Source organism: Erpetoichthys calabaricus, chromosome 13 (genome assembly GCF_900747795.2).
Source record: "Erpetoichthys calabaricus chromosome 13, fErpCal1.3, whole genome shotgun sequence".
NCBI lineage: Eukaryota > Metazoa > Chordata > Cladistia > Polypteriformes > Polypteridae > Erpetoichthys > Erpetoichthys calabaricus.
The window spans coordinates 10836081-10852209 of NC_041406.2; the positions used below are offsets into that span (position 1 = coordinate 10836081).

Sequence of the window (16129 nt, forward strand, 5' to 3'; positions counted from 1 at the left end):
TTACATTTGTGATATTAGAGCTCTCTGAATAATTTAAATACTGAGATGTATACTTGATATAATTTTCATGATGATAGGAATTAAAGCATGTTATTAAACATGGGAACACGGTGGCGCAATGATAGTGATGAACTGGCGCCCCATCCAGATTATTCCTGCCTCACGCAACATGCTTGCTGCACCATGCGCGACCTTCGATGAAATAATTTATTGCAGCAGTACTGTCTCTCTCAAACGTACTAACCCCCAAATCTTGTCCTTCCTTTTCTTTCTCCAAATACCCAATCGCCACATAAACAGCTCTGTAATAGACGTTAAGCCATCTGTAAACTTATAACGCCGATTCATCAAAACTTTTAAGGACCATTGAAATATCTTCGTAGTACGTGTTTAATTATTCTATCCGTCTATCCTTCCAGTGTCGCGCCAGTCCCAGCAAGAATACAGCACGAGGCAGGAACAGTCCGTGAACGGGGCGCCAGCTCCTTGCTAGCGCTGTGACACCGTGTCCTCACATGTTTAATTATTAAAAATATAAATTATTTAAATGATGATAACATTTTATCTGTATAATGTAATAAACATTTTTTGCTGCATTTCATCTTAAAAAATGATATCGTCTTCATATGTAAATACAGTACATGCTTTATAAAGTGGCTCAGGTTATGCAATATTATAAATGTATTGCAAGTTTACAGTGAGGTTATTGTACTTATAAGTACAAACAGTTCTACAAGGAGCACTTGATGGACTGATTGAGTGCATTTAGAGTTCTTGGGATGAAACTGTTTGTGAACCGTGAGGTCCGTACAGGAAAGGCTCTGAAACGTTTGTCGTATGAGAGTAGTTCAAATAGACAGCATGGCTGAGGCAGCGTGTGCTTGATGCTGTATACCGATAATTCTCTTTCCGATCATCTGCTGTAGATCTGTGATTCACACTCAGATACAGTGATATAAATACTCTGAGTGGTGCAGTGAGAGTAATATGGAAAAAGATGATCCGCTGTGGCAACCGCTAACGGGAGCAGCTGAAAGAAGAAGAAGGTGCAGTGAGAATAACAACACTAAAGCAGTTATGGTATTTAGAATAGTTTGGCCATTCCGTGGACCATTATATTGTTACAGGTTAATTACAATCAGATTCCTTAAACTAATAAACAATATGCGGTTAATTTCAGTGTATTTATAAAGCCGCGTCAGGGATCTGGATCTGAAAAAGAAAGGGAAACCACACTGGAACAGTAGCACTGCTTTGATGCTGGGTGCCGCCAGTTTGCAAAACCGAGTGGAGAACTTGCGTAGGCCAGGGTTTCAGCTACCGTGAAAATGTGCGTGGCTTTACGCCATGTTTAGGTTTTATACTGTACATCGCGTTTTGAGCGTGGAAACGGGAGTACGCAACATTTTTGTGCGTATGCACCATTTATACATGAGGCCCCTGGTGTAGTTTTATAGTCCGTTCACATCAAGAATTTGTTTTCGAGTTTATCACCTGTCACATGTTCATCTAGGGTGCAGAGGGGATCCACTACTATTATATTCATATCTTTAGATGTTGGCGATTTTCATTTGTTTACATCGTCCATCATATACATGTCTTTGTGTTTTTCATCAGTTGTATGTTGAAACTTATTTTTTTTTTGTCATTTCATTATTACAGCTTTACCCCAAAAGCCACAGCCAGTCAAAGTCCTAACGCAGCATCACATTTTACTTTAATTTATTACAAAAAGCAATAACATTTACAGGTGGCAGATTTACAAGGCGCATACAATGAAATGAACACTTTAAATTTTGGGGTTGTTTGGTCCCTGTAAGCAATGTGTAATGCCCTCTTCTCAACGCCTACACTCACAGCCACAGCATGCTGGCATGTGGACTTGGGCTTCATAACGCTTGGTATGGCAACCACGGCTTACTGAAGCTTTGCCAAGCTCTCCTCCTGCTCACCCACCATGCCACACATCATGCCATGTCTTTTTTCCTTCTTCACATTTCTGTCCATCAGTGCTGTCCTTTGTGTGCCACGCTTATCCCTTCTGCTGGCGGCATTCTTTTGCATACTTTAAAAAGAGTCCCTAAAATATCAGAGGGGGAAACGCATCAAACCCCAGGCTTGGAGCCAACCTCTCTAGAAAATCGACCCCAGAATGGGCAGAAGGATCGTGAGAATGGTAGACAAAAAGCCAAGGACAACTTCATCCATCAGTCCATCAGTGTCTGATCGCACCATCCATCACTTCTTGAGTGACAGTGGACTCAATGGGAGAAGACCCAGGAGGACTCCATATAAAGAAGCTAGACTGGAATTTGCTGAAGAAGCCACAATTGCTTCTGGGAGACTGTCCATTGGACAGATGAAACAAAACTTGAAGTCACATCAGCTCCATGTCCAGAGATGGAAAACATGAAGCATTTAAAGAAATTAACAGCAGATCTGCTGTGAAACATGGAGGAGGCTCAGTGATGTTTTGGGGCTGCTCTGCTGCATCTGGCATGAGGTGCCTTGAGTCTGTGCTGGGAACAATGAAATCTCAAGACCATCGAGACAATCTGGAGTCAAACGTCCTGCCCAGTATAACAAGGCTCTGTCTCAGTTGCTGGTCATGGATCCTCTAACAGGATGATGAGCCAAAACACAAAGCTCAGAGCCCCCAAGAATGGCTAAGAAGAACAAAACATTGGGCTACTCTGACTTGTGAGCCCAGATTTGAATCCTATGAAACATCAAAGTAAACAACTCAAACATGCATGTTTGTGGAGAAGACCCCTTCACACCTGACCCAGCATAAGCAGACTGGGCCACACGACCTGTGGACAGGTGCCGGCCGACGTCTCATGGCTTGTGTGCAGGGATTGCAAACTCTAAAGGTTATGCAACCAAATATTTGGTGAAGGATCCCATCATTTTTGTCCATGCCATTTTCACTCGTGTTATTATCTGAAATATTTCACTGAATCCAAACTCTAAAGCAAAGTCTGCTTTTTGTTACATACGGAATAAGCGACAATGGGTACCAATTACCTTTGCCAGTTTGTGGGGGGTCATTGTTTTCTCGTGGATGGGGTCCAAGACATTTGTCCACATTTGCTTTGACTTTACAGTCACCTGCCACGTGCGAAGTCACTGAGCTCTTCAGTAGGACCCAATGGAGAATGCATGGCTGTGATGCACCTGTTAACAATGGAACACCTCAACACGGTCATTTGGAGGGGTCTCCACACAAATTCGGCCATATTGGGTAAATCAGATACATGGAAGATTTAGTATATAAATGCAAGAAGCTCAATATGTCAGAAAGGAGGTGCCAGCCTTGCACTCTTGGGCCCGGGTTAGAGCCTGGCGGCTCCAAGGTCCTTCACATCCCCTTTATTCTTCCATTGTATTCAAGTAGTATGTTAGTGTAAAAGGACAAAAGACGCTACAAAACCTTTTGTCATTTTTTGTTTTCAGTGATCTGACAGACCAACTTAATTAGAATGCGTTGATAATTTTCAAAGAAGAAAAGGAAGCAAATATGCGCTTGTTTCCTTTTCATTCAATTTTAGCATCTGGAGAAGTCTGGAAATACCCTTTGGAAACAGAATGTTCACTCACTGTCCTGCCAGTACTAAATTCTTCTTTTACCAAAGTCTGATTATAAAAAGAAGACAAGTAGATGCATTCAGTACCCAAAAGAAAAAAAAAAAAAAAATTGGAAGGAAAACTTAGACCTGTGGTTTGCATTTTTAATCTTTTAAGAACAGCTTGAAAAGAGAAGAGGAGATGAGCCTTTGGCCTGGTAGCTTAAAACGTTCAAAAATTCTGGCGGCATTTCTTCAGACGAAAAACAAAAAAAAAGAAAAAAAAGAAAAAGAAAAATGTTCACGCGAGGTGAAGAAACTCCTACCTGAATATCATCGAGGGAAACACTCTGGAAGTTCTGCATGGATGCCGACCCCGGAGGTGGAGGTGGTGGTGCTCGCCGTTTCTTCAGTTCGGATTTGGGTGACAGTCTTGAAATGTTCCCCATTGAATGACATGCCACTATGGTGCACTCTCGGGAGTTTATACCCGGGGTATTTGGCGCTGTGTAATTGCCCTGAAAATAAAAAACAACAAACAGAGTTAGAACACCGCAAAAACAAATATTAAAAGCATACATTAGAAGAAGATTACACTAAGTATTTTAACACTCTTGATATCCTCTTGCTATGAAACATTCTGACCTTTCATTGTCTATACATCTTAAACAACTACAGTGGAACCTCGGTTTGCGAGCATAATTCGTTCCAGAAACGTGCTCGTAGTCCAAAGCACTCGTATATCAAAGTGAATTTCCCCATAAGAAATAATGGAAACTCAGATGATTTGTTCCCCAACCCAAAACGATTCATATAAAAATGATTAATACAAAATATAAAGTAAAAATACATAAAACAAATTAACCTGCACTTTACCTTTGAAAAGAATCATGGCTGGTGTGAATGAGTTTCTAAACTCTTGTGGGATTCCACCCAACGGGACGACACGCGGAAGAGTCTCCCAGCGCTGTAGCAGTTCGCCGTAAAAGCCAATCCGAGAAAATCGCCGACATGCTATAAGCGCCTGCCGTCGATGGGTGATACAAGGAACATGGAACATTATAAATGCGCAGGGCCCTGCCTGACTGCTGTGTCTGAATAAAGCTGAATAAAGCTGGTGTTGCTAAAGTACTGAGACTCAGCTTTGTGTTTTAGTATGCAAGATGGGGACTCGCACGTCACAGCACACACAACCGAGCGCGCGCGTGCACACACACAAAAACACACACGCGCGAGCGCACACAGTCACAATGCTAATGCTGTAGTAAACAGTATACGCTCGTACGGATGTTTACTATGAGTGAGGCACGCTGACTCAGCCGGAGAATAGGAGACGATTACCCACAATCCTGCAGCGAGAGAGAGAGAAGAACCATCAGCTCAGTTGTGATCACATGATGCTCAGCAGACAAAGCGTATACATACTACTCGTACTGCAAGACCTCGCTAGTTTATCAAGTCAAAATTTATTAAAAATTTTTGCTCGTCTTGCAAAACACTCGTAAACCAAGTTACTCGCAAACTGAGGTTCCACTGTATTATCATACACTGATCATTTCTGTATTATCTATTATTTACTTATTATATTACATATTTATTGACTATATTTATTTATCTAGATTGCATAATACCACACATTGTATCAATCTTCTCTTTGCACAATGTCTTGTCTTATTTGTATTTTAATTTTAAATTTTAATTGTAATTTTAATTTAAGTTTTAATTTTTAATTTATTATTTGCACTTCATGTTGTTACACTGTGGACCCTGAGCTTCGCAATTTCGTCTATCTGTATACTTGTATTTGGTTGAGATGACAATAAAGTTCGCTTTGACTTTGACTTAATTCCGATTTCACATATGAAATCAGTGTAAAAAACGTAATAAAGAGTTGGTCGGAAATTCCCAGTAGCAAACAAAAATATTTTTTTTGTAGACCTGTGTAATTTAAGGGTGCAAAGTTCAAATTATCATTGTGACAGTTAAATGGAGAATTTCAATGACAATAAACATAATTCAGAGTTAATAGTGTACTAACATTTGCGTCTATGGGAGCAAACTTGAGTCCACCACCAGGTTAACAGCCATAGGATTTTAGAATAAACGGTCAGGTTTATCACAGGGCAGGTACACTGCACCCTCAGAGTTGTTAGAGAAGGACATTATTATTTTTAGACGTGCTTACATATAATTCACAAAGCACCTATTGCAATAGCCCATATCCGTCTGTTGGTCCACATGAAAAAACTCAGCTCCCCCTGGTGGACTAATTTTGTTGAAAGGTGGCACGCCTGTTCTTCAGGGAAATTTGTTGAGACAGTTCAGTTTTTGTTTGAGATATCTTGAACAGATCATAGGGTGTACAGTTTTCAAATTTCAAAAATTTCCCACTGAAAAGCACTGGCGAATTTGCAATCACGTCCATCTTAAAGCAGGGAATCGTTTGGTGCAACCTCAACTAGGAATGGGTTTACTGTTTCAATGGGACCTTCAGAGCAGTTGCTTGAATTTGGATGTTTTGAGAGTTTCCTCTTTTATTTGTTTGACTGCCAGTCAGATGCCCAATGCAAGTCCATCAATAAGGCGGGCAGAAAGCACATAGGCATGAATAGCAGCGCCCTCTCCTGGGGATTTAGGTAAGTTAACTAACAGAGAACAAAAAAGTCAGTTCTTTGGAAACAAAAGGAAGGAGAAAACAATTATTTACGCATAAATCAGACTGCCGTGATTGAACAATATTATGTGCAGATAATTATTGTAAAGAACCGTTAATAACCTGCAGCTAAATGGGGTTTGAACTCATTAATAACACGGAAAAGCCACAGCTGCCCTAACCGATATAAACACAAGATGGGTTACAAAATGGACAGCCCCAGATATACACAAACAACCACAGCAAGCTTCTGTTCTTCTTGGCCATCATATACAAAGTGGCCCCTGACCAATCACGCAGAACCCCAAAGGGGGACAAACTTTACAAAAATTAAAACACTCTAGATGAGAACAGGCCATTCAGCCCCAAAAAAGCTCACCAGTCCTAACCACTTAATTCCTCCAAAATAACATGCAGTCGAGTTTTGAAAGTCCCTAAAGTCCTACTGTCTACCACACTACTTGGCAGACGTGTACGCGTCACACGATGCCGAGCTCTTCAGACATTTATCCGTGTATAACACCGAGTGACAAACACAGAGGTAGGGAAGACCCTGATCCCTGCAAATGCTACAGAGACCCCTGGAAAAGAAGCTGCAGTTGATCTGCGGGAAGAAGATTGGGCTGAGTGCGTGTTATGGTGTATCCTGACCTGAAGAGCAACTTTTACTTCCGCGAATCTCCAGACTGGAATTCAAATCTTTAAGATTACATGAGGATGAAGTTGGCCATTTCTTTGCAGCTTATTCATCAGGCTCATTTAGATTACTGTCACAATTCGTATTCCCGTTATACAATAAATCAGTTCCTTTCCAAATTCTTAGTAATTTGTTAAAATTATAAAAATAACCGTCAGTCAGTCAGTCATTTTTCAACCTGCTATATCCTAACACAGGGTCACGGGGGTCTGCTGGAGCCAATCCCAGCCAGCACAGGACGCAAGGCAGGAACAAATCCTGGGCAGACCGCCAGCCCAGTGCAGGGCACACACGCACACAGCACACACTACGGACAATTTAGGATCGCCAATGCACCTAATCTGCACGTCTTTGGACTATGGAAGGAAACCGGAGTTTTAACTAATATTAATAGCTAGACAGGGAACTTGTTTCAGTTTATTTGCTCCATAATTAGTGTAATACTGATGCTGATTTTATGCTAGCATTGATCATTTTGTATTAATAGATATTTTTCAATTGCTAATTATTGGATACGACTCTTGTGTATCTACTTTCAAAAATGTTACGTTTAAGCCAAACGAACACCAATTAGTGACAGATCCTCCAGCACTGACACACACCGGCCGATGTCACTGTCACCTCACTTGGACTGCAGACTGTGGTGTATGAAGGCTATTGAGCCACAACAAGCTTCTTTGTGCTCCTTTCTGAACTCCATTGTAAAGTGCTGGATTTAATGTTGTCGACCAACACACGGAACTGCAATACTTTTGAATATGACTTATTGTTACAAAAATATTTGAGAAACAAACGTAATAAATGACTCTTGGATGATTTCCATTGCCGGATTTACACATATGGTGCAAAACTGCAAGTGGTGCAGCTGAACCTGGTGCCACAAAAAGGGGCTCCCAAGGGAAAAATACATACATGTGCATACAGTAATAAAAATAATAATAGAGGTTAATAAAATACTGTATAAGTAATCTTGGGACTACACCAATCTGGTAACTGCCACACTGTCCGCCGAGGCTCACATCATCGCTCTTGCCTTGGTCATGTCGGCTGTCTCATTCAGTCATCTAGTTACACTGAACTTTATAAAAACAAAATTGTAGGAGATAGTATTGAGTGTGCCTTTCCAAAAGTGGACATTTGTTTTTGTATATTTTTAACACTAATGGTCACAAACTGCTCAGCGGAGCATTCAGGCAGGCTGGACGCCTTCTCTCCACTAAGTTCAGAAACAGATGAGCTATGCAACTTTACTTTTGAGGATCTGATCTTAGGCAATAAGAAACAGTAAGAGTAAACTTTGTAAATAAAAATGCAAAAATAATCCTTGTTTTCCATCTTAGTGTAAGTTTTGTTTTTATAGTTTATATTTTCAATTAGGTATGTGTATGGAGGCAGCAGAATCTTTAAAGTGCTTAGGGCCTCCCTCGTGCTGTTGTGGTGTGAAATTTTGCATATAAGCGGATAAATTAGAACATTAGAACACTCTGGACGAGAACAGGCCATTCAGCCCAACAAAGCTCGCCAGTCCTGTCCACTTATTTCTTCTAAAAAAAACATCAAGTCGAGTTTTGAAAGTCCCTAAACTCTTACTGTCCACCACACTGCTTGGTCGCTTATTCCAAGTGTTGATCGTTCTTTGTGTAAAGAAAAACTTCCTATTGTTTGTGCGAAATTTACCCTTCACAAGTTTCCAACTGTGTCCCATGTTGTTGATGAACTCATTTTAAAGTCACCGTCTCGACCCACTGCACTAATTCACTTCATAATTTTTAAACACTTCACTCAGGTCTCCTCTTAATCTTCTTTTGCTTAAACTGTAAAGGCTCAGCTCTTTTAACCTTTCCTCATAAATCATCCCCTATAGGCCTGAAATCAGCCTAGTTGCTCTTTTCTGGACCTTTTTCTAGTGCTGCTATGTCTGGTGGGCCCAAAACTGCAGCCAGGACTCCAGATTAGGCCTTACCAGAGCATTATGAAGGTTGAGCAGAACCTCCTATGACTTGTACTCCACACATCAAGGCGCTATATAACCCGACATTCTGTTAGACTTCTTAATGGCTTCTGAACACTGTCGGGAAGTTGATAGCTTAGAGTCCACTACGACTCCTAAGTCCTTCTCATAAGGTGTACTCTCGATTTTACGACCGTCCATTGTGTATTCAATCCTCACATTTTTACTTCCTATGTGTAATACTTTACATTTACTGACATTATCCAATTCCTTCTGTGATGATATAATGGATTCCAAATTATCTGCTAATCCACCTATCTTGGTATCATCTGCAAACTTAACCAGCTTGTTACTTATATTCCTATCTAAATCATTTCTATATATTAAAAATAGCAGTGGCCCTAGCACTGCCCCCTGCTGGTCACCACTCTTAACATCACACAATTCTAATGAGGCTCCTCACACCATCACCCTCTGCTTCCTGTGTCTGAGCCAATTCTGCACCCATCTACACACATCACCTTGAAATGCCACTTTTTAGTTTGATGCCCACCCTCTCATGTGGCACCTTATCAAATGTTTTCTGAGAGCCCACATCAATAATATCATCTGCTCCACTCTGGTCGTATTCTTTTGTTGCCTCTTCATAGAATTCCGCATGTTAGTCAAACACAACCTCCCTCTTCTGACCCCACGCTGACTGTTCTTCATAACTCCTGTCCTTGCCAGGTGTTGCTCAATCTTATCTTTAATAATTTCTTCCATTAATTTTCCTGTGATGCATGTTAAGCTTACTGGCCTACAGTTGATTGGATCTGTCCTGTCACCCTTTTTATATAATGGGATGATATTTGCCGTTTTCCAATCCTTTGGAACCTCTCCAGTGCATAGTGACTTCCTAAAAATATGTGTCAAAGGTTTCTATCTGTACTCACAAGCCACCTTAAGAACTTGATGGTAAATATTATCTGGTGATTTAAAAATATATATATATATATATATATATATATATATAAAATATTTTAATATGCTGTTAAAAATATAAAAAATATATATTTTGTATGTTTTTATTTGTAACTTATAACACTAATGTCTATCATTGAAAAGCACAGCAATGGCTAGATGGTTAAGACGCCCCTTTTAGGACTGAGTCTCTTTGTAATTAACGACAGGGTCGGGTGAAGTGCCTCAAACCAGTCTGGCAAGTGATCCTTTGCAGGACCCTCTCAGTCAATACCCACACAAAAGCCAAACTACCTGGCTGGCAAACATCAGCTCAACAAATGGTTTTGGCAGGGCGGCAGGCATGAAAGGTATTGTGCCCCATTGGTCTAAAGTTGCCTGAAGCCATTAAGTACCATGACGCCCTATTGGCTGTAGGGTTTGGACAGAGAATCTATAAATTTGCTTGCTTTACCCCTCCCTAGCTCTTTCTCTCTCTCTCTTACAAACATCACAATGAAGAAGCCTCTCTCTGTCACACCATTGCCATAAGAAGCACAACTTAGCGGCCATATTGAGACAGGCATGCGGCCCGTTCTGAAGAAAGCGGACCAAAATGAACTAGAGACATTTAAAGTAACTACAAGTCTGTGTGCCGCCTGAAACTCCACATCAGCATTTATCAGGTTGTATGGTTGCCAGTGTTCAAATGTACTTTGCTTATTGTTCTAATTTTACTATGGGGGGGCCAAGTCCTCTGGCGCCTTTGGCGGCCAACCTCCAGAATGCGGCCAGAATATTAGCAAAATCTTGTCACGCACGAGCGCATGGGGAGTGGCTTAAGGACCCAACAGGGGCCCGACGAGTTTTGCCAGGGGACAATGGTGGGGTACTAACCTCTCTTTCTATCTCTCCAGAAAGAACAAAGCACCACCGCCGTGAGTTTACCTGGACTCCTAAAGAAACCTGCCACTTCCGGGTTCCTTCCTTCCCTCTGGTCCCCTCCTGATGATGTCATTTCTCCCATCCACCACCACAGTTTCCTCCCAGCATCCCATCTGTTCACTTCCATCCCCACCTCATAAATTGTCCGCCTGTCAACTCCTCATTTGTCTGTTATGTTGTACAAGAACCTGACTGACCGTGATTTCCTTATAGTATATGGGGACGGAACCCCAAACCTTTACGATTGTTTTGTTGTCTTTTCTTACAATATATATATATATATATATATATATATAAAAAAGAGAGAGAGAGAGAGTAGATGAATATTATCAATACTGAATTATTTAAATTATAACTTAACTCCTGGTTGTCTTTAATTACACCTAATTGCTTGAGGTTACAGATGTAGAAGGGAAGGTGGGGAGAAGTTCAATACCTTATAGACAGTGTTAAGTCTGTGAGATTTGAGGAATTCTGACAAACACTACACAATAATAATACAAAAGGGGAAAGCAGAATAATATATCACTCTACCAAGACAAAACAGGTGCTCACGTCCAATTAGTTGGTCTCCTGTGAATTCTCAATCACGTCGAAGCAATGTCCATGTTCAAAGGCAGGTATTTAATGTATTGAACCAACGCATGTAAGCACATTCTATTATTGCTGTTGTGTTTTAATACGACTCATTGTAACAAGTACTACAACTGTGGTAACAGATTTTGGGATGAAGTGAAATTTTTCAAACTTTCATATCTAACCTTTCATTTTTTTCGCACAAAAAAAATGCAAAAAGCATTGCATTTTTTGGCTTGAAAAATTACATTTTATGAAATCTCACCTTTCTATGGTAAAATGGACAAAACTTTAAAAGTACAAAGTCAGAAGTGATAGATGAAATAATAATAATGTGAACAGTACATTGAGCATGTGCGAGTGACGCGAGGGTCACGTTCGGAGTCACTGACCGTTTCAATTTCACTGCATGAAGAGAAATTCACTTCGTCACCACTGCTGATGAGAGGCATTTCTTACGACACGCCATTAGGAGGCTAGGAGAAGGCGTGGCTACACCATTGCCTGGGTAATGCTCGGGCCTGACGCTTACCATTGTCCAAGTAACGCTGGGGACTAACGGTGTTGGCACTTTTACACTTGGAGGTTAACTTTGTCACTAAACACACCTGTTTATCTGTTCTTATCCTCTTAGATCTGAGTGCCACATTTGATACCATTAATCACAATATTCTTAGAAATCGCCTTAGTCAATGGGTGAGCCTCTCTGGCAGGGTCTTAAATTGGTATGAGTCCTACCTGGCAGGTAGAAAATTCTTTGTTAGTTGTGCTAATTATACTTCAAAGACCCCTGATATTCTATATGGTGGTCCACAAAGCTCTATCCTGGGTCCGCTGCTCTTTTCGATTTACATGCTTCCGTTAGGACAGATTATCTCGGGACATAACGTGAGCTACCACAGCTATGCTAATGACACACAGCTTTGTTTATCAATAGCGCCTGATGACCCCGACTCTCTTGTCTCATTGACCCCCCATGTCTTACTTGTGTTTCTGAATGGATGAGTAGTAATTTTCTCAAAGTAAATAAGGAGAAAACAGAAATTTGAGTGATTGGCAAAAATGAACATAATGAGGTTATCTATAATAATAAAAGGCAAAGCCCTCACTGACTCACTGACTCACTCACTCACTCACTGACTGACTGACTCACTCATCACTAATTCTCCAACTTCCCGTGTAGGTGGAAGGCTGAAATTTGGCAGGCTCATTCCTTACAGCTTACTTACAAAAGTTAGGCAGGTTTCATTTCGAAATTCAAAGCGTAATGGTCATAACTGGAACATATTTTTTGTCCATACACTGTAATGGAGGAGGCGGAGTCACGTATCGCGTCATCACGCCTCCTACGTAATCACGTGAACTAAAAACAAGGAAGACATTTACAGCACGAGTCACACGTGGGAACGAAGGTAAATGACGTTAATTTTTGACTGTCTTTTAATACTGTGTGAGCATACATATTAACACATGTGCAATTAAACGTGTGCATTTACGGGGTGATTTCTGAGGCTTAAAAGCTCACCTTTTATCAAACGCGGGAAGAAAGGTAACTGACGTTGTTCACTGTCTTTTAATACTGTGTAACCATACATATTAACACGTGTCCAATTAAACGTGTGCATTTACGGGGTGATTTCTCAGGCTTAAAAGCTCGCCTTTTACTAAAAAGGTAAATGCAAAACTATTTTCAATCAGTTTATTGAAACGCTCCCGTTAAGGATTGCAATAACATATTCGCGAGATAAAAGAACGAAGTAGGGGGGAAATGGAGGAACAGCCGCAAACAGCGAAGAGCAAAAAATTAATTAAACAATTGAGAACGGAGCGAGTTAAGCATACAAGCATGTTCATAAGGGAAACAAAGCACGGTGTAAAACGTAAGTTTAAATTAAGTTTATAGAAACGCTCCCGCTGCGGATTGCAATAACATATTCGCGAGATAAAAGTTTAATGAGAAGACACGAGGTATAAACGAACCACACGCCGTGGCGCAACGTTAGGGGCAACAGTTTCAACCATTCTATGATCTGCTTCTCGCAACTGAAAGACGGCACATGGCGGATGTTAGCTGACTTGCTGACCGCAACGTTAGGGGCTTCAACTATGGCGCTGACGCAACATCTCAGTGCCAACACTTTGCAGACTGTACTTAAAAGACACGCCCTCCTCACTGGACAGTTAAAAACACCAATCAAACTAACGATGACATCAAGTATTACCCAATCAAAAGTAGGAAAGGAGGCATCTTCATAAAATGCGTGTCGGATGATTTGCATGAGACGCTGCTTTAAAAAAAAAATGATAAAAAAAATACGGGATAAATCCCGTCCAGTATTGATTCAAAACGGGACGCGCAATTTCATTCTCAAATGCGGCACGATTCCGTATTTTAAAGGACGGGTGGCAACCCTACAGTGCCAGGTAACCACCCATACAATCAGATTGTGATTCAGACTAGGAATGCAATGAATGTAATTACCCCGATCTACATACAAGGCGAAAGTCTTGCAACATTCAAAGATGATGGTTTGGGATAATTAGTACTTATTAAGTACAACATTGAACATAAAAGAGCTTATGAAGCCTTGAACCGAAAAAAGCAAGATCTCAGAGATCGTAAAAAAAAAAAAGGAGGTAATGTCGTTTTACTTGCTGTAGATTTTAGTCAAACATTACCAGTTATTCCACGAGGGAGACCAGCAGATGAACTCAACGTGTGTTTAAAATCCATGCTTCTCCCACGGTCGGTTATATGTCGCGTGTTCTCGGGTAGGTACACCAAAAAATGTATACATTTAAGCATGTAATGGGCAAAGAAAAAATGAGGTATACCCGAAGGCACTGCAGTAGTACTCAATGTAAATTTACTTCTTAAATGTTAATGTTTTACTGTTTAATAATTTATACGCTTCTTATATATTGTTCAAATTCTTTTATCAAAATACCAGTGACAGCGCAATGCACGATAACATGGAGTGAATACACCATACGCATCTGCCCACGGCCGCCCTGGTGTGCGCAGATAGGAGTTGATTCTAAAATAAAATAAACATAAAAAGAGTAATACATTCATCACCCATAAAGCGGATAGCAGACGTGACGTATTATATGTGTACCACATTTCAAGTCAATACGTGAAACGGTTTGCAAGCTACATGTGATTTAAAATCCTGGACAGACCAACGAAAAGCCACGGTAGCAAATTATAGAAGAAGATTTTACTGTTTAATAATTTATATTTATATGAAATGTGCTTCTTATATATTACTTCATATTCTCATATGATAATGATGTTAATGTTGTTTATATTGATTTCTACGTTATTGTAAGTGCATCTATGTGTGTATATGTATGTATGTATGTATGTGTATATATATATATATATATATATATATAAAAATATATATATAAAAAATATATGTGTATATGTATATATAATATATCTGTATATGTGTGTATATGTGTGTGTATATGTGTATATGTATATATATATGACAGCAACACTCATAACAATGACAACACAATTACATTGACAATCATGTTACGCTATTTTTAAAATGTTTTCTTTACTTTTTCATAACCTCTTTAACACACTACTTCTCCGCTGCGAAGCGCGGGTATTTTGCTAGTTAGAAATAAACTTGATCCATTAGGAATAAAAGTCAAGACGGAGGTAAAGAATTTAGGGGTAACTATTGACTCTGACCTGAATTTCAAATCACACATTAATTAGATTACTAGGACAGCATTTTTTCACTTAAGTAATGTAGCAAAGGTTAGACCGATTAGAACTTTGCAAGATGCTGAGAAATGAGTTGACGCTTTTGTTTTTAGTCGGCTAGATTACTGTAACAAACTCCTCTCAGGACCACCCAAGAAAGACATCAATCAGTCACAACGAGTGCAGAATAGAGCTGCTAGAATCTTAACTAGGAAAAGAAAATCTGCACACATCACACCAGTCTTAGTGTCACTACACTGGTTACCTGTGCCATTTAGAATTGACTTTAAAATCCTGCTTATGGTTTACAAAGCCTTCAATAATCTGCTCCATCCTATACATCTCAGAATGTCTCTCACCTTACACTCCATATCGTAACCTTAGATCTTCAAATGAGGGTCTGCTTATTATTCCAACAGGTAAACTTAAAAGAAGTGGTGAGGCGGCCTTCTGCTGTTATGCACCTCAAATCTGGAATAGCTGACCGATAGAAATTCACCAAGCTAATAAAGTGGAGCACTTTAAACACTGCTAAAAACACATTACTGTCACATGGCTTTCTCAGAGCTTCATTTAGTATAACCCTGATACTCTGTATATGCATTTAATTTTCATCATCATTGCTGGTGGCTCCACAATCCATATTCACCCCTACTTTCTCTGCTGTTCTTTTTCCGGTTTTCTGTGTTGTTGTGATCTGCGCCACCACCACCTGATCAAAGCACCGTGATGTCCCTCCATTGATGGACTAAAGGCCAGAAGTCCACATGACCGTCACCATCAAGTTCTTCCATGTAAACCCTGAATACAATGAGGACTGATCATTTATGTTAGGTAGAATGCCTAGAAGGGGGCTGGGTGGTCTCGTGGCCTCGGACCCCTGCAGATTTTATTTTATTGTCTTATATATTTTGTCTTTTTTCTCTTTCTTCATCCTGTAAAGCACTTTGAGCTACTACATCATCTGTATGAAAACGTGCTATAGAAATAAATGTTGCTGTTGAATGTTACGCCATGTTGACATTGTTGAACTTGTTTTAAATTTCTTATTCACTGCATTCAATGTTTTTTTTTT

At 40.1% G+C, this 16129-nt stretch overlaps 1 protein-coding gene across 1 annotated transcript in view; it reads right to left on the reverse strand.

The window, feature by feature from the left end:
* The window catches only part of cobl (cordon-bleu WH2 repeat protein), a 333465-nt gene that overhangs the window by 156864 nt on the left and 160472 nt on the right, over positions 1-16129 (reverse strand). Inside the window, exon 9 of the mRNA XM_051936126.1 lies at positions 3893-4084. Within this exon, the coding sequence (XP_051792086.1) occupies positions 3893-4084 (192 nt within the window). The remainder of the gene's footprint in view (positions 1-3892; positions 4085-16129) is intronic.